The 27,578-nt window shown below is 46.3% G+C and overlaps 1 protein-coding gene across 3 annotated transcripts in view; it reads left to right on the forward strand.

The window, feature by feature from the left end:
- TMCC3 (transmembrane and coiled-coil domain family 3) overlaps positions 1-27,578 on the forward strand; it is a 234,605-nt gene that overhangs the window by 91,872 nt on the left and 115,155 nt on the right. Inside the window, exon 1 of one of the 3 annotated variants that reach the window (XM_029601608.1) lies at positions 19,148-19,350. The exons of the other annotated variants lie outside the window; for them this stretch is intronic. Within the exon in view, the coding sequence (XP_029457468.1) occupies positions 19,273-19,350 (78 nt within the window). The 5' untranslated portion in view covers positions 19,148-19,272. Of the gene's footprint in view, positions 1-19,147; positions 19,351-27,578 lie in introns of those variants that run through there. 3 annotated transcript variants of the gene reach the window in all.

Raw genomic sequence — 27,578 nt, forward strand, 5'->3', positions numbered from 1 at the left:
CCTCCCTTGATCTTGGATTCTTATCCCCAGATTCTGGAATCTCCCTCCCTTCCTACTTCTCCCATCTCCCCAGATTCTGGAATCCACTTCCAACCCTTCCTCCTTTTCCTTAGTCCAAGAACCTCCCTCTCTCTCCTTCCTCTTCTCCATTCCAGATTTCTAATCTTCTCCATTTTCCATCTTCCCCATCTCTAGTCCTCTTTCCTTGTCATTCCTGTCATTCCTGATCCTCCTCCCTGCCTCTCCCCATTGTAATATTTGAGATTACTTTTGCTCACAATTAAAATAAATTATACTATTTATATTAATAAATATATTGTAAAACTAATTCATTTTTATAATATAATATAAAAGAAGGCAATGTTTGACAATTTGCTTCAGAATTTTAAATTTTTTTCCACAAAATCTACCCCTGAGCTGCCATAGGAAATAAGGAGACTTTGTCTTAGACCTTCTGCTCCCTGTATCCCAAACTTGGTGGGTGAGGGGATAATGGTGCCTTGGGGGTGCCAAAATCCTAAATGTTTCTGGGCATTTACCTGGACATTAGAGACATTATCCCCATTAGTGAGCAACAGGTCGAATATCACACTCTCTTTCATGGGTTCCATTACCATTTGTTTGAACAGAGCCCCATGAAGGACATCAACTATCTCTCTACTTCTTGCAGATTCCACAGAAGGGATACAACTGGCAGATTAAAATCTCCAACAAGCAACACTTCTCCATTCTTTGCCACCTTTTGGATGTCTTCGATCAGATCTCTGTCCAGTTCTTCTATTTGAGAAGGAGGCCTGTAGACCACATGAGTAAAAATGGAAGCACCATCTTCTCTTTTTAGGATGGTCTGTAATGCTTCTTCTCTACCCCACGTCCCTTGCAATTCAGTTGCTTGGATGTTGTTTTTGACATAAAGAGCTACTCCTCCACCTTTTCTGACCTCTCTGTCCTTCCTCAACAAGTTATAGCCCGGGATGGCCAAATCCCAATCATGAGAATCAGTGAACCGGGTCTCCGTAACAGCAACAATGTCCAAATCCGCCTCCACCATTAGGGCCTGAAAGTCTGGGATTTTATTGCTCATACTATGAGCATTTGTGGTCATGGCTTTCCAGCTGTTGTTCCTCGTTACCTTTTCTGCTTTTTTGAACGGATTGATTTTGTTACTCTCCCTCTCTTCCCACTTCCAGTATTTTTTGGGGGTGACCTGTCAATTTCACTGGCCATCTTCTGCCACCCTCACTTTCTAGTTTAAATGCCTGATAATGTATGATCTGAATTTCTCACTTAACACAGACAAATGTACTGCTTCATACATGGCCCCAGCTTCCAATGTATCAAAAGCCACTTTCTTTACACCAGGTTTTGAGCCAGGAATTGAAGTTATCTATATGGCATAGCCTTTCCTTTCCTTTTCCATGATCAGGTAATACTTCCAAATAGGCAATAGTTTTTGCCTTGTGTCTGAGCTTCTTCCCTAAATTTTGGAAGTTATTCTGTTCTTTATGAATATCATTTCTAGAGAGGTCATTGGACCCCCCCTCCCCCCCAGATGGATGATAACATCAATATCAATGTTCCTGCTTTCTTCCATACTTGCTGTGACTATCTGGTTGGTATTTCTACTGGCTGAGGATCCTGGGAGGCATTTAACTTTGTAGCTGTTATATTTTAAGATGGGCCAGTCCACAATCTGTGCATACAGTATACTGCGGGGTGATATCGCTCTCTAACACACTCAGCTATCGGATTGGTCTGCATGGTAAGCAATGACAATTGTGACATCATAGCCAAAACAGACCAGTCAGAACCTGTGGGTGTCCATTGTCATGGACGTTCTGTGTGGAGTCTTTAATGGCACTGTTTGGCATACATTATTAGCCCTGCTGTCACTTAGAGGCTTTTTTTTATTACAAAACGTTCAGTGCTTGCAAAGGGTATTCTTTCCAGAAAACCATGCTTGCTATGATTTTACATCACAAAGAAATAAAATATACTTGGTATGGTCACAGATGAGGTAACATTTTGGAAAGTTGTGTTATCACAAAATCTGCTGTTTGCTCAAAATCTCTATTCAAAAAGATTCAAAACAAAACTTACAATTTATCATTTCTCTAGTGCTGCTAGATGCACATAAGAGACCCTTCCTGCCTCTTGGAGTTCACAATCTAGTCAAGATACACAAGACAAGACAAATAAGAGGCTTCACAAAGTGTGTATATTAAACATGATTGAAATCAACAGGGCTTTGATCAGAAAGAACCACGGTGTAAAGTTTAAAGCACTTATACAAAACAAAAAAGTGAGGTTTAAGGCAGGGTTTGAATATGGCCAGAGAGGGGGCATGAAGCACCAACTCAGGATAGCTCTTCTAGGAATACGGTGCCAAAGAGCTGAAAGCATGGGGTCAGGAGCTGGCAACAGGGGAGAAGGGCACGGCACGTACAAAAGCAACTGGCCGGATTATCAGACCTCACAAGGAGGGCTATGTAGGAGATTAGAGAGGAGAGGTAATGAGGAATTGCAGACTGAAGGCACTTATAGGTAAGCAGGTGAAGCTTGAAATGTTTGTGGAAGCAAATGGGGAGCTAATGTAGTGACTTGAGAAGAAGGGGGTTACATAGCTGTAATGACACTGGAGGAAGATAAGTCATGCAGCTGAATTTTGAATAGACTGCAGTGAAACATTGAGGCCAATATTCAGCCACTATCTAGCTGAGCAAATTAGCTGGATACACTTATGTAACTAACTGGGTTGAGATACTCAGCATTGCGACCACACCGCTGAATATACTCAGCTATCCTGCAGTAAGTTTATCTGGCTAACTATAAGACAGCCAAATAGTCACCCTAGATTTATCCAGCTAAGTAGGCGGATAAGCAGCTCCTCCCCAGAGTGCCTCTGTCCCGCTCCTCGCTTATTCAGCTGTTTAGCTGGCTAAGTTGGCGCTAGTCAGTGTGGCTGAATTTTCAGATAGCAACACTTAGATGGCTAAGTGGCTCTGAATATCCACCTCATTAGCTTTTTTTTTCACCCTGAAAAAGGGAACTCTTGTTGACGAGGATGGATCTGTGACTTGCAAACAGTTGATAAGCTCAAACTGCCCTTGTCCTTTTGAGTCTCAGTTGACAGAGCACATCCTAACCCTGCTTTAAATGGATCTTTCCATAAATATCTCCTCATATGGTACAACTGATCTAAAGTAGCTCCATATTTTCCACTCAGATAAATCAAATTTAGTCAAAGAACATCTCTAGTCTTCGTCATTGTTTCTGAAATGAAGAGCCAAAAGGAAATTCTATTTTTTTTATACTATTTTTGTTCCATCAAACACAGGAAGCTTGCTGTTCCACTCCAGACAGGACAAAGTTCTTAGCAGAAATTGACGCCAGAAACTGGCCTAGTGTTCAGTAGCGCTGGCCAAGAATTTGACTGGAGAGTCCATCAGCCCCACTGCACAGAAGTGAAATCAGTGTACGCTGAGCACATGATAAAGCCCCATCTATAGAGAAGGAAGATTGCAGAAAAAGGACCAAGGGGACATAGTGCAATGCGTTTTAGTCTGAAATCCTTGGCATGCCACCTGCACTACACTCATGTAACTAAATGCACAGACAGTGTTACAGGTGGAATGATTCAGGCCACAGCTATATGAAACATTACAACCAACACACAAGTGACCACACCATGGTGACTCTACCACCTCATTCCTTTTTGTTCAAGAAAGCTGCCCACTGGTGACTACACATCTGGGCACCTGCTGTGTTCCAACCCTATCGTGTGTTACCTCTCTATCATACAGGGAGGCACCATAACTGTGCTGCTGTTTCGTGCATCTGGCCAGTCACTCCTCCCTCTCTCCCCCCAAGACATACAAAGCAGAACCAGGCCATCTGTCACTTGGCTGCTGCTCTGTGCAAGTTGCACCCTTAATGCAACTCAACCAAAGCCTCATAGCACTTTCCCTTGAAGACAGCAGATGGTCTCTAATGCAGGGACTCTCGGATTGGACCCCCTCCTTCTTTTATACGCTCCAGGCCCAAACACACACCTTCTCCTTCTTCCCGTGCAATCAGTGGAGGACTCCACTTTTCCTTCAACATATTCCTTCTCAAATTATTTCTTTCCTCCAAATCCCATTTGTCACTTGCACCCTATCACTAATAGCCTTAGAGACCTACACAAATGCCCTCCTACCCCACCCCTTGGCAGGGGTCTAGGTTAAAAGCCAAGGGGTTTATACTCTCCTGGTCACTCAATACCAGATGGGGAGCAGTGGTTGCCAAAAGGGGGGGAGGGGGTGGCCCCCCTTTACAAGATAGCCCACACATCCTTAACCTTACCTTTGTCTAGCTTGATTATAAATCCTGACAGTGTCACAAGAATTTCAGAGGACAAAAGTCACAGTATTGGGCAATCAAAATGAGATCACATCTTATACCGTTCTATAACATCCAGAAGTCTTCATTTGGAGGTCTGTGACATTGGTAACCATAAATATCATCTGTAGCTAACTTACCTTGCTCTCATGCAGTTAGAATCATAATACTCGACTCCATATTGGCATTGAGATCATCCTAAAATACATCAGAAACAGGCAAATAACCATTTACCTAGGGGAAGGCAGCTGTCGGGGAAATGTGGCGGATAGGATAGTGAAATATAAGCAGATGGGGTCATTCTGAGGAGGGAAAAGGACGGGTTTATCAGCGCTGGGGGTTTTTTTTCTTCTTCAGCTCAGTCGGAACCAAGGTTGGGATCTGACACCAGGGGCCTTCATTCACCACTACCTAGAGATCCCCCCCCCTCCCTTATTTATATGCCCCCCTCCCAAGTCACTTGGCTCAAAGTCCTTGCAACAGGAGCCCTTAGGCGAGGGCCATGCTCCGTGGCACCTCTGGAACCCTTAGGTCGTGGGCTCTAAGCCTGGCCTCTGAATGTTGCCGCTGTACAATGACTGGGACGTCCCCCTCCTCCCCAGGGACTGCGGCCACCGATTCCGCAGCATCCCCAGCCCCGGTTCCTCCACGTGGCAGTGCACGGTACTTTCCGCCCAGCTGAAAGGCGGCCTCAAATGGCGCTGTCTTCACGGCGAGCTTCCTTTCCACGTGCTCTGCCTGGTGACTCTGGCTTATTTCAGCTGTTGCTTCTCCACACCTCCAGCTCCTTAAACAAAAAAAACCCAACCCAAAACATATTTAGCCATCCCCAAAGAATGCATCACTGACTAGGAATAACTGATGAAATCCCCAGGCATGGAACTGTTTCATCTTTGGGGATTCTCGTGTGGAAGACTAGCCTGAGGCTTCCTTCTGCTCGGGCTTTCCTACCGAGCACTGATTTCTCGAGAAACTCTAGCGAAGAACAAAGAAAAGCTTTGCCTCGTGTGTTCATCTCTCCTCTGCCGGCTGACCAAATTATTTCAGCTGAAACAAATCCGGAGAGTGAGGCTTTGATCAATTCTCTATTTTTTTTTTCTAAATGTGCTGAAAACGAGTCAGCCGTTCCCTGTTCCCTTCCTCCGTTTTCATCAAGTTCAAACTATTCTAATGAGGGATGCGTTTATTTAAATGGGCCAGCCGATCTGCCTGCTTGTTTGACAGGGTTCTTAATGTGGCATTGTGCTTATGCAAATTCAAATGAGTACTTCTTGTTCCTTTCCAGAGGTGACTCTCTATTATTTCGCCTCAGAGTCATGACTGCAGGCCTTAGGTGAATGGAGAACAAACAGAGGTGCTATTCAGTAAAATCTGCCAACGGAACAAGGTGGCGTGATAGATCAAACCTTTCTGTTCAGTGCCCATCATCTACTCAGTAAGGCTTGACTCACTGAAAAAGGCTAAAATTAGCCGATGCCTGTGCAAGGTTAGCAGGTGATTCCCTGTCACTTAGGCCAGTTACATGCGTGGAGCATGGGGATGTAGCTCTTACTTCCCTAGGAAAGGCTGCAGCTCCAGTAGAATAAAACCCGGACTGGATCAGTCCCTTCTAGAGAACATGGAATCATTCTGTAACCCAATGCCTGCCGTGACACTAAAATAAAACAAGGATAGAGGTTATGATTTGATTGGCTGAGTGCTCCCTAATGCTTTATGATGCCTGATAAATGTGTTTTGCAGGCCTTTTTGTGATATTTTAGAAATCCATTCTGCTATACTGAGCTAGTGCACAAGAGCCCTCTTTTCTGAGCAGAGGATCACTAGTTCACACCTGATCTCTGTGCAAAGGAGATGTATGCAGATCAGTTTCTTGCTTTTACTTGATCTTTGACTTACTCCAAGTGTTCTGCCATCAAAATACCTAACTGGACCAGATTACTACTTGAATTCTACATAAACTGAAGCAACCAGAAAATAAATCTCTCAATTAACTTTAGATTGTAAGCTCCCAGGGGTAGGGGACTCCTGTACTACTGTAGAGCCTGTATTGTTGAATTCATCTCATTTTCCATCCTTGCACTTGATTTTTCTCCATGCGCCACTTACGCACTGAGTGCCCTAGAAAACTAACAGCTTTTCCTTATAGTGAGGGTGACAGCCTCCTAATAAAGCCTATTACCCTCCTAAAATGCATTATTCACCTCCATAGACTTCAATGACATCACCCTCATAGACACAGGAACCTCTCCCCTCCACTCACCGGAGACCCCCCCCCCAAACAAATCCCAGAGGTCATTCAGCAGGTGGGGAGGGTGGTAAACGTTTACAATTAAAGTTTTCGGATCTTTTGCTGCTGCAGCTCAGTGGTGAACAAGTATCATTCTGTTGCCTGTAGCTTAACCGATGAAGCATTAGCCACATCCAGGAAGGAAAAAAGAAAAAGCTTCACTGCCGACGCCTGTGCTTCCCAGACAATTCCGTCTCCAGAAGTGGGACCGGGAAATAAGCCGGCCCTTGCCAAGGGCCTTTCCTTTGCCGATAAATATTTAGTGAAGCTGATGAAAGCCTAGCGTTCGCACGCTTTTCAAAGGTCACTTCTCAAACATAAAATGAAAGGTGGAGAAAGAGCCACAGCGCTGAAGTTGGATTTACGCTACCGACAGGAAAGGGCAGCATTCTGTACGTCAAGAAACATTGGGAATGCAAATGAAGGTGAACGCGAATTAGGAGCTTCAGGAATGTCCCACTGCTTCCGTGACAATGCCAGAGGAAGGGACTTTAATAGCAAAGGTTATGTCGTGGAATAATGAGTAGCCTAACGAAAAGGTTAACACTTTTATTGTACTTTTAACAAAAGTAATTGCTAGGACAGTTTTTAATTAATGTCCTAACTGTACTTAATGAACAAGGAAAACCTGGAAGCTGATTTAAGGCTGAGACACCGGGCCACTGATTCCCCGTCCATTTCCATCTGCAGTGTAAATTTCCAGAGTTTTGCAGTAAAATGGGGCAAATTTACTTGTGTGAGAACTAGTAACCTTCGCAGTTCCTGTTTTGTATTCTTGCTCTTAATCAAACAATGCATGACATTCGTAGCTGAATTGCACAGCTGAAGCACTTACAATCCATTTGTGAAATGCTGTTAAGGTACAGGAGGCAACCGGCTGCAGGCAGCCATTGGAAGAGTGAACATGGCTGACACCACCCTGACCAGTCACCTCTTTTTATGTGTTTAATCTCACAATTTTTCAGAAAACCTTACCGTCCGCATCTTATGACAGAGGCTTCCGCAAAAGGGATTCTCCTTTATCTCATTACAATACATACGAGGCCGAGTGCTGGGCCAGGGAAGCACAAGAAAAACATGCTTTGTGGGCTCCTTGCATTTCCTTGTTCACACAAAATTAGAATCTAGCAACCAGTGGGACCATTTTGGTCTGCCTTGACCTTAAATTGGATCCAGCATCTGTTCCAGTGCTGTTCTCCAATACCCAACATTTCCTTTGGCCTGTTGTCATATTTTGCCCATAGTTTTTCACCATGGTGCCTTGCTTTTGCAAACAGATTGTTACTTTTGTAGCGAATTGGAGCCTTGGTCGTATTGGAGTTGACTCCTCCCATGGGGAGGGGCCCCGTGGGGAACCAATACGATAGGCTAGACTCGAATAGCAGACACAGTATGGATAGAGGCTTGATTGTACTGCTGTAGATAGATGGTGAAGCAGGAAGGTAAGGCACTGATCCAAGAAGTGCCAATACTTTCAAAGAGGCTCAGATGTGAAGTCTCACCCAGATGTTACGATAGGCAGAAGCCCGCAGTGCGGGTACCATCGCGGCTGGTGGGTGGAGCTGGAGCACCACATCGTAGAGGTACTCACAGGAATGATAGCGTCTTCGTGATGTGGAATGTTGGGTCCGAAGGTCTGAGGTGCAGGATATAATGGCTGGTAGGCCCTCGAGGAGCGAGTACCCAATGGTCCAATATCCTGAAATGTAGAAGAGAGAGAAAGACCCCCGAGGAGCGGTTGTCTTAGTTAGGAAGGGTAGTTGGAAGCGAGAGACCCCCGAGGAGCGGGTATCTTGAGCTTCTACTGGAGCGAGGCCCTTGGAGTGGAAGCAGCGTCTGAGCGTGCGGCTTAGAGCGACCAGAGTAGCTAAAACCGAAGTCCTTGCTAACTCAAGGTGGTAGCGAAAACGGAGGCTTAAATACTCTAAAAGGGATGGAGTCCTTCCTGGGTGCTGCCCAGGGTTTCCCACGCTGTCCCCTTTAAGAAAGGGGCTGGTCCTGCCGCCCGCCTTAGGAGACGTCGGGGGCGGGGCTTCAGTGGCGGCGGCATTCCTTTCGCCGAAAGAAGCCTCCCGACGCTGGAGCCAGGTCCGGAGGGAGCGGCCCGCTGCCGGGGGAGGTAAGCTCGGTGGGCCATGGAGGCCGTGGCCGACCGGCACAACACAGATCAGGGTTCACTCCTGAGTCAAAATAATAAAACCACCGAAGTAAACAGAGCAACTCATGCTGAAATCCTGTGAGAGAGGAAAATGCAGGTATGAATATTTCAGCTGAAGAAAATGGCACGTATTTGGCCTAGCATGCAAATGTTAGCTCCAGCCACTAGGCCTTGTGTCCGTGCTGAGAGCACCCTGTATCCAATATTGCGTGTGCTGCGGCAGCTCTCTCTCTTTCTGGGGCTCATGTCATAAGGGGCGCTAACGTTAGTGCAGGTTTCTACTTCTGTTTTACCATGCTTTTTTCAGGAGTAAGTTAACTCTGGTAGGTAACAGGGGTTTTAACTCCTAAAAAAAATACACGCTAAAACAGGAGTCAAAACCAATGCTAAGATTAGCACGGGTGCATGCAAATCCCCTGTAAAACAAGGCATTAACTATTCCGCAGCAATGCAGGGAGGTGAGTTAAAGGGAAGATAGCGTAAAACATATTTTTTTTAATGCTGGAAATGTAACTTCTCGGTCAGAGCAGGAATAAAATGTAACTCATATTTCTGGTTGCCATAATCATACTATTGCTGTGCCCAGTGTGGTAGTGTCCAGCTGCTTCTACCAGGGTGGGCACAGCAATAGAGTAACTTTGGCTACCAGAAATGTGAGTTTACTCCACCTCGGCCCCAGGAGTTCAGTTTCCAGTGCTCTTGGAGATACCTACAGCTGAACAATACACCGGCATTGGGCACCCAACTTTGGCGCACTGTTTAACTGTAGATGCCCATTCCAGGAAGCTTGCACTTTATCCAGCTAGCTGTAGGTGTCCACTCCAAAGAGGAAATTCTTGCATCCAAGGCCATTTTGACAGTAAAATCAAATCATAAGCTTCCTAGGATGGGCAACTACAGCCAGCTTAACAAAGCATAGATTCTCTGGGGTGGGGATGAGCAGGATGCCAAAGTCGGATGCACAGCACCAGGGTGCATACTGTTCAGCTGAAGGTGCCCGCCCCAGAGAGCTTATGCTTTGATTTTACTTGCCATGCCTTGTGAGCTTGGTGCTGGGCATCCCAATTTGTGGATTACCTTCTCTCATTCAAGGCCATTTTGACAAGGCATGGCAAGTAAAATAAAAGCATGAGCTCTCTGGGGAAACTCACCTACAGCTAATGAACCAAAGTGTAGGCTGTCTGGGTGGGCACCAGCAGCTGAGTAGTACACACTTTAGCACTACATGTGCAAGTGCTGTCCAGCTGTTTAAGAAAACCTGTGACGGGTGCCTGCCTCAGAGAGCTTACGTTGGAAATTTAACTCCTGGGTGCGAGGCAGAGTAACCCCTCACTTCTGATGGCAAATGTGTCTATTGCGCCCAGTGTGGTAGTGCACCTGAGACCCAGGAGGATTTACATTTCCGATGTAAGCTCTCTGGAGTGGGCACCCATAGTTGGGACAGTATTTCATAATTGGAATTCACCACTCCAAGAGCATACCAATTCAATTGTAGGGGCGAGCCCCAGGCAGCTTACGTCTACTTTTGTCTGAAGTGGCGTAAACTCACATTTCTGGTGGCCAAAGTTATTCTATTGCAGTGCCCAGTCTGGTAGAAGCAGCTAGACTGGGACAGAATATCATGGCCACCAGAAATGCGAGTTAACGTTTACTCCACCTCAGGTCAATGAGTTAACCTGAAAATCCACTTAAGTGAGTGCACTAAACCAGGAATACACAGGTAAGCACTTGAAGGTGGAAGGAGTGTGACCAAAATGGACTTGCAAGCAAGACTGTGCCCAAGTCGGGATGCCCAGTGCCAATCTCACATGCAAAGCTGTTTTGCCAAAGAGTAATCTCTGCAGAGCACCAAAGTGCGTACTGTTCAGCTGTAGGTGCCTGCCCTAGAGAGCTTACCCTTTCATTGCACTTGGCATGCCTTGCCCAAATGGTCTTGCATCTGAGATTGTGCCCAAGTCAGGATGCCATTTGGGTCACACTCCTTCCACCTTCAAGCTCTTATCTCCTTACTCTTGTTTTAAAGCACTTTTCTGCATTAGTGTGGATTTTTCAGCTTAACTCCAATTTTAGTGCACATTTTAGGCCTGATTTTAAAAACATACTTAAAAATAGGTTTTACACTTGTAAATGCATTTTACCCAACTGGCTTTCAAAAATGACTTCAATATATGCTGTTGAACTGTTCATAGGATTTACTCGCATAAGTGACTTTTGAAAATTGCTAATAGTACATTACATTTACAAGCAAAAGTCCTTCGAAAATTCACCTGTGTTTGTTTAGCCTGCTTTTTTAAATCCTGTTTGATTTGCGTCCCCATTAGCTTGCTGAATCCTGTGGGGATCCCTGTTTTTAATGCATGCGTTAAGTAAAATCCATGCTAAAAATTAATTCTGGGTTGTATTACATCGGCCCCTCTGCGTCTTTCAGGCCTGGGATTCAGAATAAACCTGTGCTAATCACATAAGAGAAGCACAAATGCATTTTTTTGTGGCAACAGTGCTGAAAACAATCTGTGGTACTGTGATGGCGGGGAGAGGGCTGGTGTTGAAAATAGGTGAGCGAAGGGGGGAGTGAAAAGCAGCCCCACTTAATTTTATTGTTCATCTTTTGTTCATGCAGGATGTTCTCAGTGTATTCAGATGATGGTAGGATAACTGTGAATCTAAAGACTTGTTTAGATAGTCAGCAGGGGGGCCACATTAAAAACCAGACAGTCTGGATAGTGTAGCTGAAAGTCAATGCTCTCTGCAGCCTCATTCCGTCTTTGCTTTCTGAGGGATCCTCTGTTCTTCGGTTCAGGCAGGAGAGCAAAGTCCAGGAGGAGTTCAGAAGCAGGTGCCAGATCCACAGGGAAAAAGGCAGGCAAAGCTGGAAAGGAAGAGATTCGGGCTTTCAGCGGCTTTTCTGCAGAAACGCTTTAATAATGACTGCCGTGCCGTGCAAACCCGGAAAATCATTTGTTCCCGGGATACCGGTCTCTCACCTAAGACAGAGAAACAAAAGGGGATCGATCCACCCATAATCAAGACTTAGAAAACTTTCCAACAAAAAGCCATTCATCGAGTTGGGAGAATATAAACGTTCACCAGCCTCAGGCAGGAGTTGATAGATGGTATAGGGTGAGGGCTCCCGGAGGTACAGACTGAAAAAGGGTTGTGCTTGAGCAGGTAGCGTGGCTAGGACCGCGCATGCCATGCGGCTAGGAAATGTGTAGGAGAAGCAAACGAAAGGCTGGCATGTACTGAATTTGGGCAAACAGGTGCTTGCAGGCAGGTCCTGTGGGGGGCGTTTCATGAAGCGTCTGGGATGGCTCCCTCCTCCCGTGAGCTCAGAATTTCTTTTCAAGTCATGAGTTATGATGCAGAATTTTTTTTTTTAAGGAATATCTGATTTTATGACATTTACTATTTGGGGGAGGGGTATCTCCTTCCCGTTATTCACCCTGCAGAAGCCATAAAGACTTTGAGTAAGTTGATGAAAAGTGAGTGTCTGGAGTAGCCCCAAGCCGTCTGCAACCGGATTTCTGACGCCTACCAACTGTGAAACAGGCTGCTCCCCTACCGGCAAAGTCCATTCTTGTTAGTACTAAAAGCAAAGCCACTGCGCAGTTTGCAAGGGATTCATGTTCTTTTGAAGGAGGTGGCACAGTAAGTAGTAACCGAAAGTTTACCGAAAGTTTGCCATTTACATGCATTCAGAAGCCCAGATGCAGCAAATGCTCCGTTTCCTCCTCTTCCCCTGCACCTCTGCTTCAGGGGGCAGACTGTCCACTCCGTATTAAGTTTAACAAAGCACAGCAGGTGCTAATCGAGCAGAAAGGGGACTCCTGATTAAGAGGATATCTCCAGCAGTAGGGCCTCCTCCTGCCATCCCGGAAAAACGTGAGGGTTGGCGCGATGGTCCCATAAGAGCAGGGGTGGGCAATTCCGGTCCTCGAGGGCTGCAAACCAGTCGGGTTTTCAGGATACCCCTAATGAATATGCATGAAATAGATTTGCATACAACTGAGGCAGTGTGTATGCAGGTCTCTCTCATGCATATTCATTAAGGATATCCTGAAAACCTGACTGGTTTGCAGCCCTCGAGGACCGGACTTGCCCACCCCTGCATAAGAGTATTGCACCTGGGTCTCCGAGAATCTACTTCCTCCCATCAGGGCCAGCGCAAGGGCATTTGGTGCCCTAGGTGAACCTTTGGTCATTTACCCTCTCTCCCCCCACCTTACTTCCAGCACGGTGATCCCTCTTACCGGCGGTATTGGCTCCGGAACAGCACCCTCTCTGGGCCTCATGCTAGTGCAGTTGTGCCTCTCCCCAAATTTTTGGTGCTCTAGGCGACCATCTAGTTTGCCTAACGGGGGCACCGGCCCTGCCTCAGGTGGATCTTAGGCATTGGACCCGGGTTGTGATGAGCTGGGATTTAGATGAGATCTATGGGCAGGCAGGTCTGAGCAGACCTCCAGCATCTTCGGCCATACTTTTCCCCTACCCCTTCACCTGTCGCTTTCTCCCTCTCACACCCGCCCACTCCAGACCAGCGACTGAAATGCACCATAGCCAGCAGTGCTTTACTTCCAAGTCGGGGAAGGAATGCCTTTGCATGTAATTGTGAAGTAGGGGAAAAGCCTGGTGCGGTGCTGAAACAAATCCTGCACTGGTAAAAGACTTTCAGAAACAGAATGTCTTCTGCTCTGCCTCCCTTTTTCCATTTCATTGTACTTCACTGCAGAAGATAAGTAGGCTAGCAAGCTCTGCTATTGCATCTGATTCAGCCAGGGTCTGTTCATTCACTGCACAAGCAAAACCTCCTTCCTGACTATTACGGAGAATCCTGCAGTTCATTTTATCAAAGGATTTACAAACAGCTGCATCGGTACTGCCGCAGACAGTTTATCAGGGTAATCGCCTAATTTTAAAAAGAGATATTTCCATGGAAAAATCTGCTGCTTCCACTCTTTATCCTTTCTGTAGTGCTATACAAACACACACGTAGGAGAACATCCTTGCTTGAGAGCTTACAGTCTGTTTCTTTGATCCTGATGTAACCCCACCCCGGTGTGCACAGGTGGGGGCCATAAAAATATTTGTAAGTTCTTTGGGACAGGAACCCTGACTGGCTCTTCTTTGATGCCCCTTCCCCAGGGCTAGGGAAGAAAGGTGTCCTTTCAGGTCCCAGCACAGGGGTGGCTGACTTCCTCTTGGTTATCCCTGGGAGAGGGCTCGCTTCTCTTTCTGTGTCACTGTCCAAAATTGAAGTCTTTTCTGTTTAAACACTGGTGATGACTTGCACAATAACACAAACTGCAGCACCAGGCAATCCTCTTGTTTTCTTTTCTTACAGTCTCTTCCCTCTGTCTGTGCCGGACTCACATATCAGGGCCAGGGAAACACCCGCTCTCTTGGATTAGGTAAAGTGGAGCTCCCAGGTGGGCAGGGTCTCTTTAGACTGGGCAAGGAAACCCGTCCAATCTGATAAAAATGGTAAACGTCTATGGCACAAAGAGTAAATCTTTCTCTCTCTCCCTGGGGTAGTGAAACACCGGATGGGTGTTTGACTTCCCTTATTCGTGGTTAGCAGATCTTCAGGATCTCTTTACTTCTTACGCAGTCTCTTTATTTTTTTATTTCTGGATTCCAGATGGGAGGAATCTCCTTGAAGCAAGCAGATCTCTTTGCTTCAAACAGGAAGGAAGGGCAGCCAACACTTCCCCCTGGATCTTTAAATCTTTTATCCCCAACTGAATTTAACACCAGAGTTCCTCCTTACAAGTCACCACCACTTCAGGAGCAGGTCTCCTCTATCCCTTGGTGTCCCAGACACAGGGTTCCCTGAGTCCTGAGTCCAAGAAAAGCCCAGGTGTCCAGTGGGGATCCTATCACTTAAAATCTTAAACCCAAAAAATAGACCTGGAAAGAAAATAATAACCAGCCAGTGAGTGGACTGGATAAGGATCCCCTCCTGATCCTGGTCAGGACCACCAAGCAGGGCTTGCCTGGCTTCTCTGACTGGGCTAGGATTGCAAACTGGCTCCAGATTTTCAGAACAGGTTGATCCTGTGCTGCTTTTGCCCCACTGCATGCAGGGATTTGTAGTCTTGCTTTTCTAAAGACTTGCAATAGGGAAGTCAGCTGGGCTCAGTGGCGTGGGCTTGTAATCCCAGCTCCTGGGGAGGCTGAGGCTGGTGGATTGCTTGAGTTTGGGATGTCTGTGCTACATCAGGCTATGCTGAGTGGATTGGCAATAGGGAAGTCAGAACTACAAGTCCCTGCATGCAGCGGGTAAAAGCAGCACAGAATCAACCTATCCTGAAAATCTGGGCCTGAAAAACAACTTAAGCAAACACTCCTGTCTACCTCTGAATTCTTTGCAAACCTAAAGGGACTCTTTGCAAACCTAAAGGTTATCATTCAATGCAGCCCCTCAAAAGGAGGGGCTGCATTGAATGATAACCGCCCCCTCACACCTAACCTGCACTCTCTCTAGGTGACCTAAGGGCTCACCCAGGTCTTAATGGTGACGTAACCAAAGGGTCTGTCACACTGATATGCTGCCATTAAATGACATTTGGCTACAGAGGACCATAAGAGTGGCACTTTCTGTTGCCGCATCTGATTCGCTGGTACTCAGGACCCATGGGAAAACCCCCTTGCTGAACCAGGTGCCTCTCCAGTGAGAAACAGGAAGACAGAAGGGAGTGGTAAAAGTAATAACTTGCTGCACTTATCAGGGCCGGACTTCTTAAGGACTGAAAGAAATCAGGCTGGTTGCTGTAGAATTGCACTCCCACCTCGATGAGCTGACAGCACAGGAGGTACAATGCTAGAGGTTTTACATGAAGTGATCGCTCCTGACAGCCTAAGAGCTGTCCAGCCACAGCCTCTGGTCAGATGTCTCACGAAGCAATGATTTCTCAGCTTGTACAGTTAACCTTACATAACAAATACAGTTTCACTTTTAACAGAAGATTCAAAGGACCCCAACAAGCTACTCTTCCCCCCCCCCCCGCCCCCTGCACAATCTGTCAAAAATGACTCAGTATGAAACCTCGACTCTCTGCAAAGCAGACACCCATTCCTCCCATCAGCTTTATCCCAAATTCTTTCACAGCTTTCTTCGGTAGCAAATATTTTAGCCAGTGCATGTTCCTAAGAGGCTGCAGTGTAGATGAAATGAACCTGCTGCACACTCTCTAACACTTCCTTGTTTTTCCATGTCTGAAAATTATTCTTCAAGCCGGCAGAACAGCTCCAAGTCTACAGCACCAATTTCACAAATATTTTCACTTACTTAACTTAAGACCTTTAGTGGGTGACCCAATAAGGCTACATCTGGAATTTGAGGCTTTTGACATTCAAAAACTGAAGATGTCAAACAGGGCGCTCCTTGCTTCATGCCTGCTCACGGAGGGCCTGATCAGGTAACTGCCTCCTTCGTTTCCGTGTACTGGAGTGGTAAATAAAAACAGGCCCGACGAATAAGTGCAGTCGTGGACAACGTAAAGCGGATCCCCGAGAGGCACTGCAGGTTAGCCCACTGGAAAATAATATCCACCCTTCGATGGGAGGCATTTTAGAAATTAGCCTAAACTTTCTCTTTTCCCAGTCAGTGAGCCCACTCTCCACTTGCTGTTCTCTCAAGGACAGCAGAGAGAAGCAGTAAAAAAAAAAAAAAAAGAAAAGCCATTTCACAGCAACCCATTGTGCAGCATGCCCTGTTCTTCGGTTTGCTGGAGGCTGCCTTCTGACGCTTCTCTAGATTGAATCAGCGCTGTCTATTCTGCTTTATAATGTAATAAAGCAGACTAAATATTAATGCAATGAATATGTTTGCCAGATACAAGACCCTGATTATATTTTGCTCATGATTCAAATACAGATGATAGAGATCTGCTCACCACCATTGTAAAGAATTTGCTGGGAGATGATTTTTTTTTTTTGACCTAGCAGTTTCCTCCTGCCTCTTCTGTACTTCCAGCTCAATCAGACCCAGATCTGGGAGCTCATTTGAAACCACCCAAGCAGTTTCCCCCTATTTTATATTTCTCCCTCTCACATCGCCCACCCCCAATATAATGTGGTCGTTATAATGATGGTCCTAGGCCATTCACCAGGACTCCTGCTGGAACCCTGCAAACATGAATCTGGCCACCAGGTGTCACCCTCAAGCAATGACCAGGACTTCCTGCCCAGGGGCTGGGAACACTGTGACCTGACTCTGGAATCGACCTTCTGAGATGACTTCTTTATTTAACTCATGCACAAGGTCATCTTTATTTCTGAAGCTGGGAATCTCTGTGGGATGCAATAGCTTCAATTGCACCAACAAAAACAGACGTGGCAGTGCATTTTTGAGAGCAGGCAGGAGAATATAAGGTCAAAGGAAGGAAGCGTTTATAGCTACCGACCCTTATGGGGTGGGAATTGCCACAGCAGAAGGATAAGTCTGTTTCCTTCCTTTCGCCTCGTGGTCACACGTGAAGAAGAAAGGACCCTATGCGGTCGTGAAATCTCACCTGGTGCCAGTCTTTATCTGTGGGACCAATTAAAGGCATTTATTTTATTCTATAGCACTGATGAATTGCTTACAGATTCCGATAAATCTCTCATAGCGATGTACATCTTAACAACAAATAGATATCAGATTACAGGAATAATATAGGCCAATACTTAGAGAAGGAAATAATAGGAACCTCAGACGGTTGGAACAAAACACTTAAACTACAGCCATATAGGGTGACCTAGATGGAGAAGTACTATTGCAATTTAGTGACCTCTGAATTCTGAGCCCTGAAAAATGCTACAACAATGGAATTAGAACTGCTAACCAGAAGTTAAAAAAAAAAGCATGGAGTAGAGATGCACTGCAAAACACAACTGAATAGGAGCGTCTATATCTCTTGGTAGGAAAGACCTAGGAGGTCAAGAAGTTATTTTTATTTTGCTCAAACTGCTGGAAAGTCTTGCTAAACAGTCGAGCTTTAGCTTTCTTATGGAAAGTGGGCTAGCATGCTTCAAGGCGAACCTCATTCCATAGGTTAGGAGCGTCCCAGCTAAAGGCTCTCTTCCTTGTGCTGGACAGCTTAGCAGCGGATAATCGGGGGGCAAGAAAGGCTATTTGTGGGATGTAGGGGGTTAGGAGCTGTGAGAGGTACTGCAGGGCCAGTTTCTTCACTCATTTGTATGTGAAACAGAGGATCTTGAATTGAATCCTGGCTTCCATTGGGAGCCAGTGTAATTTGCATAGAATGGGTCTTATATGTTTGGATGCCCATCAAATGTCTGACTGTAGTGTTTTGCACGAGCCGCAACCTACAAAGATTTGTTTTCCCCAAGGCCAACATAACTTCACCAGTCTTATTTCTGAAGAACGAAGCCCCTTTATTTAACTGTAAACCGCATAGCTTCAGGACCAGCATTGCAGCTTGGTGGTGGTGCCGCCGCTGTACACATCACCATGTAGATGACCAGATCAGGTCTTTTGTTCACTGGGGCCAGCGGTGGCTGGTGGGGGTTCTGCCTTCAGAGCTCCTCTGGGAAGGGAGAGTATCAGCCATTGTGCAATGGTGACACCTACAGGTCTACTGAGCTGAGTTCCAGAGGGAGCTGACTCAGGACTATGGCTTCAGTGGCTGAGTTGAATTGGGGTGGGATTATTTTTCCTGGGTAGCTGTGACTCTTTAGACTGAGCTAGAAGTATATAGGAAGAGAAAACGGGCAGGCTGAGAGGATTCCTAAACAAATCCCACACCCCACATATATATATATAACAATAGCTAGTTTGCAGCTGCTGGATCTAAAGATAGGATGAGGAGACCCTGGAGACTCACAGTATCAGAGTCTTTAGCTTGTTTGTTCCTTATCTTTACTGAAACATTTTATTTCTTAAATTCTTGCACAGTCTTACAAGCGTGAATCATGGCTTTACCCTGGTTTTTTTGTTTTTATACATCTCCCTCCCTGTGACCAGGCATCATGTCTTCACATGCCCGGGTGAGGCACAGCCCGGTGTATATTTTAGGTTCGTAGAAGTGGCCGGGGCTGAGCAGGAGGCACTTTCAAAACCTTTATTCGGGAACTTCTTGGAAGGGGAAACTAAAATTCGTATCGAGAATGGGGAAGGGAAGCGGGGAGTAGACATCGATGCTTTTGCATGGAAAATTCTTTTTTGTGCGTCGTTCACTCTTCGGTTCTGCTGCTGCTGCTCCCCCCCTGCCCTGGGTTTGGCTGCGATCTGCAGGCGCAGCCCGGAGAGGCCGGGGGTGGGGGCGGCGCTTCCTTACCTACACACGGAGACTCCCAGCGAGGAGGGGGGGGAGTGGATATCAGCCTGTCGGCGCCGGAGCTGCTGCTGCTGCAGCCGAGCCCTTTCTCCCGCGCCGGATCACCGCCGGCCGGGGCTCGGTGACCCGGGCGGAGGCGGGGCTCGGAGAACCGTCTCGGCGCCACGATGCCGGGCAGCGACACCGGGATCGCGGTGGACAGGACCTACTCGGACCCCGAGCGGCACCAGCGCACCAAGCGTCGGGTAAGCGCCCTGCGTCGAGTCCGCCCTCGCCGTGGAGGGAGCGCTCGCCGGGACCGGCTTGCGTTTCGCACGGGGCTGAGATCGGAGCGGGGACCCGGTTCCTGAAACTTCTGTTTCAGGAACCGGGTCCTTTAAGCCTGTTTTCCGGGGATGAGGTGGATCTGCCTCCCCTCCCGGAGTCTCTTTGCTTTTGAGCGCCGTCGGCTTGTAGACCCCGCTCCCTGTTCTCTCGTCTTTCGTGGAAACGATCACATTACATCAGCCCCTGCGCGCCTCCTTTGACCTTTTGGTTCTGCAGGGCGGGAGGTCATGCCCGGGGCGGCGGGGGGAGGGTGGCTGCGGAAGCAGGTTTTATTGCCCTAAAGGGGGAATCGCTTGCGAATTTTGCTCTCGGGGGCTCTGGGAGCAGACGAATGAGCCCTGACAGCACGCGCTCAGCTCGACCATAGCAGAAACACATTGCGCGCTCTCCCTCTCTCTCGTTGCTTACTTTTTCTTTCATCGGGGGTGGAAGTGCAGGCAGCTATTTTTTCAAAGGCAGCGAAAGGTGCCACATTTTTTTTCAATGCCAAATGGCCTCGAGGAGCCCCGCAGGAAAGTTTCTACAGCAAGCGGGCAAGGCGTGTGCAGGGCTTTGCTTTGCTCCGCAGTGCGCGAGTGGTGCTGGTGGGATCCAGGCGTGGTTTCTCCCCTGTGTGGCTTCCTGCCGATCGCAAGCTGCGGGGGCCAGGGGAAAAAAAAAAAAGGAGCTCGTCCGAACGGGCGATCTGGGAGGTGGCAGGAAGCCGTGGGGGCTACTACCGTGCTGCCTTCCGAGGAGCCGCGGAGAGGAAGGAGCTCCTGGCAAGGCTGCGTGGTCTGTCCAGATCCCCCCCCCCCCCCGAGTTAGGCGAGAATACGGTTCCTTTAGAAACCGAGACTTGCCTTGCAGCGGGCACGTTGTGCTTTATCTGGCGGGCTCGGGCTGTCAGAGCTTTGCAGGGAAGGACCCCGGCGGCTTTCTTTATGAAAACGGGTCTAATGTTGGTGGCGGGCGAACCCGGAGCCATGAGCTTCACGGGGTTACTCCAGAGTGAAGGACTTTCGGCGAGGTTAACTTCTGACCCCTGTGACCCAGTTTGCTCTCTATACTTTTTTGATTTCTCTGCTCTGTTAACTATCGCGCCCCCGAGCTTTGCCAACAAACCAAAGCTAATCTCTGATTACCTGTGCAAAGTTCATCGAACAACTTTCCTCTTTGGAGAGCCACACGTTTCTCGGATAATGAATGAATGGAGGATTTTGATCCATTATTATTTAGCCCATTAATTGCAATTTTTGGGAATCAAGAATCATTTCAAAAGGGGTGTAACTTATTCATATTGCACAGCTGAATTTAGCACAATAATTTGCAGGGATTTTTAAAATCAGTTTTATTGTATTTTACTTTATATATAAAATATTTTTGCCCTGACAGTTTCCTCTCGCTCCTTTGGGTTTCCAGCTCAGTCAGAGCTGTTCCCTGCTGGGTATGAGACCATGAGCCTCCAATGGCAAATATTTGGGTTTGTTCATTTAATTTTTGTGTTCGCCCATTGCGGCCGTGGTCCTTGGCCAGATGTTATAAACTGCTGCTTGCCCTGTACCTGGTGAACACCAAGTCCAGCCACTAGGTGTCCCTGTTGAAAAATGGTACAAACTCTCCCCCTCAGGGGCTGTGGACACTGGACCTGCCTTTATATATTATTTATTTATTTTTTGCAGAAAAAGTACTGTGAGCCATGTGAACTGTTAGTGATACAAGGGAACAATGTAGTGTCAGCCATTTCATTTTTAAATATATCATGTAAAATACTTGAAAGTTCTAGCTTACTATAACTAGACTGCTTTCTATACAGGGTATTTACTATTAGCAAATGCTCCCAGGGAATTAACTGCTGCAAATACTCAGTCCCTGTGGCATGATGGTCTTATTCACTGCTGTGCACAAAGTCAGTCTAGGGCTCTAGGCAATCCCATTGGCTGGAACACAGGGTATTGCAAGTTTTAGGTTGGTTACTAAAAAAAAAAAAATATAGCTTCATTAACATTTTAATGATGAGAGAGAGCAAAAGCAGAGAATATACGTCAATATCCCATCACTGCTGAAAACATTGGCCAGCGGATTCTGCACTTAACATGAATGGCTCGCGTGTGAACTAATCAATCGTACTGCATATTCGGTTTAGCTGCTGATGATAACTGAGAAGTAGGATATATCAAATCATAAAGTGCCATTCACCTGTTTGTACCGGTTGGGGTTTATTTTTTTAATTCCCATTTACTCATCGCCTTACCACTGGTACCCAAAAAGATTTACAGGCCAACAAAGCTGGCTATCATAATCAGCTATAAAATTTTGCAATCACAACCCATAGTAAAATCTTTCCTCAGCTATTTTTATTCTGGTCATTTAGTCCACGCAGAGCACATAATGGTTGCTAGTTGAAGAGCGGGTGTATCTTTATGGATTTAGTTTTGATTTGATTAATCGCCCATCAGACCCACTGGGTGATTGTGATTACTTGTGAGCAGGAACGCTCGATAATTAAGTCCTGGTTACGCAGACAGCTTCCCTCATGCACTGTCGGATTAAATATTTGTCTAATATCTTTTGTATAATTTTTTTTTACATATGTATAGAAATACAGCGTCTGGGACAGTCTTTGCTTGTAATAAGAGTTTTAATATTTCATTCTGCTTCTAGCAGAGGCATTACGGTCTTGACAGGGCAACTCAACACAGATTGTTGTAAAGCTATATTCAGTTGCTGCTTGGGGGTTAAACAGAGCGTTTCTCCTTATCTGATGGGCAGGGTATATGATGCTAAGTTCTTAGAAATGTCCTGCTCCCTAAATGAACCTTGTCATGTGGCTGGTAAATACCAAAAACTGGTAGCAGCCAGCGTATTTTAGTGGATGTCTGCTCTCAGTCATTACTCTGTCTTTACTGGAGACTTGAAGCAAATGTAGATTCTCCATTTGGGACATCAACTACCAGTAAATCAAATCCATAACAAATATATAGTATTTGTTTCTTACCCACTCCACCTCCAGGCAGTTTTCTCCTGCTCCTTTGGGCTTCTAGCGGGTCAGAACCGGCCCTTACTGGGCCACGGCATCACTTGCCTTTGCATGCAACTACACATTGATTTCTCCCATATTTTACATCCCCTCCCAGTTTGGCTCAGTCACTGCAGTGATGGTCCTTGGACCATGCTACAGGGCTCCTCCAGGGTCCCTCCCATTATGGACCCTAAATCCAGTCCCAAGGTGTCGCCGTTGCATGATGGCGGAGACTCCCCTCCCCCACAGGGGCTGTGAACGCCTCCTCTGAGGCACTCCCCGGCCAACAAGAGAAGAGGAAGCCCTAACCCAGGGATTGAACCTGGATCTTCTGCATTGCAATGCACACACGCTGCCACTGAGCCACCTGTCTGGGTTAGAGGAACGCATGATGAGAGCCTGATGTTACACGCGCTCTGATCACATGCTAGATGTGTAAGAGGGACATAGTGGCGAAAGTACATAAATTACAGGAACGATTTGAGAACTACACTTCCAGCATCTGAGCAGAAAATGTAATATATTAGGGTACAAGTGCCTGTGAGATGAACTGAGCACTTTAACATTTTGTTAGTGATTTTATGTTATGTAGTAGTTTTAGCAATAGAGAAGATAAAATTGCCTGAATGACAGATGCACATGTTGTACTGATTTTTTGTGTTTGATCTAAAAGCAGACAATTCTTTGCTTGATTTTGTGCTATGGTAATTTCAGTTCCATCAACTACTGAAAAATGGATGTGTTTTTCTTTCATCCAAAAATAGCTATGCCTAAGCCAACAGTCACCAAACTGTTTCCTTTTAGATTGTGCATGAAGGAAAGCCTCGCTGCGATGCTGCGGCTCAGGGCAGAAACTTAAAGCATGTGCCTGGAACATCATTCAGCTTTGCCAAGGGGGCCTCTCATAGGGTTGGAGCCCCAGGCTACTGCCCTGCTTGTCAGCCCCTAAAATCGGCCCTGATGCAGCGGAAGAATGAACTGATTTACGCATAACACGATTTCACATTTTTCATAAAGTAAGACGTCCTACTATTTAGTTTAAAGCAAAGTGGCCAAAAAGGTAGAACATGCACTCCTGAACTGGAAGCATGGCCTCATCCCTAGAGTTCCGGGAATTATCTGTTTATTCATTTTATTTTTGCATTTTATTCTTGGACATCAAACTTTAAAATCTGATTGTTACACTTATAAGAAAATGTCATCTCTGACATGCTGATGGTATTCATAATGGGCCGGATTTTCAAAAGGTTACGCGCGCCGGGCCTACCGTATTTAAAAAAGGCGCGCGTAAAGCCCTGGGACACGTGTAAGTCCCGGGGCTTTACAAAAGGGGCGGGGCTAGAGGCCGCTGGGCTGGGGATCGTGCGCCCTCAGTCGGCGAGCGCGAGCAACTTACTTCAGCCCCAGGGGGGAAAGGGCGGGGGAGGTAGGGGAAGGGAAGGTGGGGTGGGAGGGTAGGAAAGTTCCCTCCGAGGCCGCTCGCATGTTATAAAATCGGGCGTACATGTGCGCTCGCCGAGTAGGGCGCGCACATGTACGCCCGCACGCTCCTTTTTAAAATCTACCCCACTGTCACAGTCATATTAATTTTTTATCTGATTTCTCTCTCCTTCTCCTCACCCCCTGTATCCATCAGAAATGCTTGGATTTACTACATCATAAAAATGGCATCAAAATTAATACATTTGCTAAGCTGAACAAAATGTCTCTCTTTTTTTTTTTTTTTCCACGTGCCTGACACTGACCTTCTCCGTCCCCATTACCCCTCTGTAAAGCTGCATAATACTAGTATCTGTTTCTTCCCCAGAACTGTAGAGAAAATCTTTGTGTTTATGTCAGCCTGCATTGCAAATAGAAGACGCCCCTCCCCCCATCGTGTGTGATGTTTTTAATAAAGCCTCAGGCTAATTGTGCTCCATATGTTTGTTAAGAAATCCTTGTAAACATGGAGATGTGTGAACAGTCCCCGATGCTTGCTTTCTGTCTGTGGTAGAGAAGTTTGCTCTGCATAAGATTATGACTTAGGTAACCAATGGCAGGGAAGCTTTCAAAATGCTTGATGACATCACAGTGCCCTCTGACCTCCCCGAGACCACAAGTGAACTGAATTGGCTGTTTTGTTATAGGAAGCCGAAGATCACAAAATTCTTCAAACCCCAGAACAATTTTAATTGTGTGTTTGTGGGGGGGGGGGGGGCGCACATGAAAAATATGAGCTAGGGGGGTCATTGGGTACTTTTTCTCCAGTGGTTCTTAATTTTTCATGACTGTTGTACCCCTTTCAAGAGTTTGAGATGTCTTGTGTAGCCCCCGGTTCCCAAAAATTCATAATTCACAAAAAAATGCTATGATATTTATGCCTATATTTGAATTGGCATTGACCTGCTAAATGACGAGCACTCATGTCAGATGCTGATATTGCTGAATTGAGTCTTGCAGGAAGTGTCATTGTAGCTGGGGAGCTGGAGGACATATTCTTGCAGTGCTTTGGTTTGTCCTGGCAAATGGCTGCCGGCTAGAAGTTTGGGTAAGAATTGGAAAAAGCTGCAACTAACAGACAACTGAAGCTTCCATTCCTCATTTTAGGGAGATGGGGGGAGGAAGATATAAAGTGGGCACACCTATCCACCTTACTTCTCCCCACATACAAACTACTTTGGGCAAATTATTTTGGTGTAGTCTAGGTCGGCCTGCAGATCACTGCTGACAAGGGACCACAGCAGCAAGTTTGGCTCTCCCTGCGCAGTGGCAGGTGGGGGTCTCTTGCAGTTTGGCTGTTTATCCCCTGACACTCTTTCCCGTAACCCCAGGGGTACGCGTGCTAATGGATGAGAACCACTGCTCTGCTGTCTGCGGCAGAAAGTTGATCATCGTTGGCTGAATGGTTCAAAAGTTACTGAGCTGGGAGGAGGGAATGGACATCCATGATGATTTTATAAGGTCAGGTTCCCTGTAAGAAATTAGTCTGTACATGTCCGGGTGACTTTACTTCATGCACTGAGTATGTTTTTTTTAAATATCACTGATGTGGTGCTGTTAGTGTACAGAGTGCTGTACAAGATACTTTATATGCCTATGGACATAGCCCACAGAGCTGTAAGCCTTGCTGCGTAGATCTGAGTGCAGGTTGGCTGAGTGGCTTGCATGAAGTGTCAGTTGAACCTGCACTCAAGGTTAGTGGCCCTTGCGTAGTCTGTGTTTCCCAAGCTGGTCCCGGAGTACTCTCCAGCCAGGCTGGCTTTCAGGATATCCATAGTGAATACGCACGGGAGAGATTTGCGTGCACTACCCACATTGCATATTCACTGTGGACATCCTGAAACCGGGGCTGACTTGAAAATATTGCAGAACATCACCTTGCAAAGGTCTCACTAGTGAGACCCCCATCTTGAGTAATGTTTAATGCTGGCGGCCGGATCTTCATGAGGACATGAATGTTGGAAGCAGTTCAGAAAAGAGATGCAAAAAAGATACAGGGCCTGCAGCCCAAACCCTATAAAGAAAGGCTCAAGGCACTGAAAATGTACTCCCTGGGAAGGGGGTGAGCATGACTGAAACTTTCAGATACTTGACAGACTTCAAAAAAGAATGGGAAGGTGAAATATTCTATAAACAAGGAAATTCAAGGGCAAGGCATCATGATATGAAGTTTTGCGGGGAAAGGTTGTAAGAAAACTTGAGAAAATACTTCTGTACTGAGAGGGTGGCAGATAACTGGCCAGCAGAGGTAGTGATGCCCAAAACTGGGACCAGCGTTGAAGACGCAGGGTGCAGTGGGGAGGGTAATGAATAGAAGAAATGACAGAGGGGACTCGACTGCTGTGTTATATGCAACATTTGAGGGTCAGAGAGCAAAGGATACAAGCCCGTGGGCAGAAAATGGTAGTCTGACTGTGTTGGGCTACCAAAAAGGCTGAGATTGGCCATAGTTACTCCGCTATCTCCAGCAGCATGGCTTCATTCGGCTTCCAAGAAGACTGGGGTATCCTGTGCATAGCGGCCATTGTAACCCCTAACAAAAGGGCTTCAGAAGGAAACAATAGATTGGGCGAAATGGTCAAAACTATCCTTAAAAACAAAATTACTGATAACAGATAGAACTGGGTTAATGCGGGAGAGTCAACATTGTGTTTGCCAAGGGAAGTCTTGCCTTATCAATTTTTACTACATTTCTTTTGAGGCTATAAATAAACGTGGGGATAAAAGTTGATTATAGAGTATTTGGATTTTCAGAAGTCATTTGACAAAGTCCCACATGAGAGACTCCTCAGGAAATTGGGAGGTCATGTGGATTGGAGGCAGCGTCCTATTGTGCATTGGTAACTGGAAAAAAGACAAGACACAGAATATCCTACTGCCTTTTATATGGATCCATGGTGCAACCGCAGCTTCAGTATTGTGGGATGTTCTGGGCTCCCCATCTCAAAAAAGACATAGAAAAGGTACAGAGAAGGGTGACAAAGACGATAAAGGGATGGAAAAGCTCCCATATGGAGAAAGGCTAAACAGATTAGGGCTCTTTAGTTTGGAAAAAGAGACAGAGGGATATGGTTGAGATTTATAAAATCATGAGCAGGGTGGAATGGGTTAATAGGAAATGGTTATTTATCCTTCGAAGCAACACTAAGACTAGGGGATGCTCCATGAAACTAGCAACTGACATTAGAACAAATTGTAGGACGTATGTTTTCATGCAGCACATAAACTATGGAGCTCATTGCCAGAGGACGTGGTCAAGGCAACTAACATAGTGGGGTTCAGAAGAGGATTAGACAAGTACCGGGAGGAAAAGTCCATACACCGTTAAAAGCCAGGTAGACTTGGGAAAGCCAGCACTTAGCCCTGGGAGTGAGATACAAGAATGAGATCAACTATTGGGGATCTGACAGGTACTTGTGACCCAGACTGCTGGGTTCAATGGACCTTGGTCTGACCCAGCATGGCACTTTCTATATTCTTAACAATGAAGATGAGTTTTACAGATCCGGAAGGCAGTGCTTTTTATTGTAAGCAGCTTGATTGCTTTATATATATATCAAACGTTATTAAACTGAGGAACGGTTGAGCGATCAGATAAAAGACAGGGTGGAGAGAGGATTTATCTGCTCCTCTAGCCAAAGTGATAGAAAGCCAGAGGAACGCTGC

Source organism: Rhinatrema bivittatum, chromosome 4, assembly GCF_901001135.1.
Source record: "Rhinatrema bivittatum chromosome 4, aRhiBiv1.1, whole genome shotgun sequence".
NCBI lineage: Eukaryota > Metazoa > Chordata > Amphibia > Gymnophiona > Rhinatrematidae > Rhinatrema > Rhinatrema bivittatum.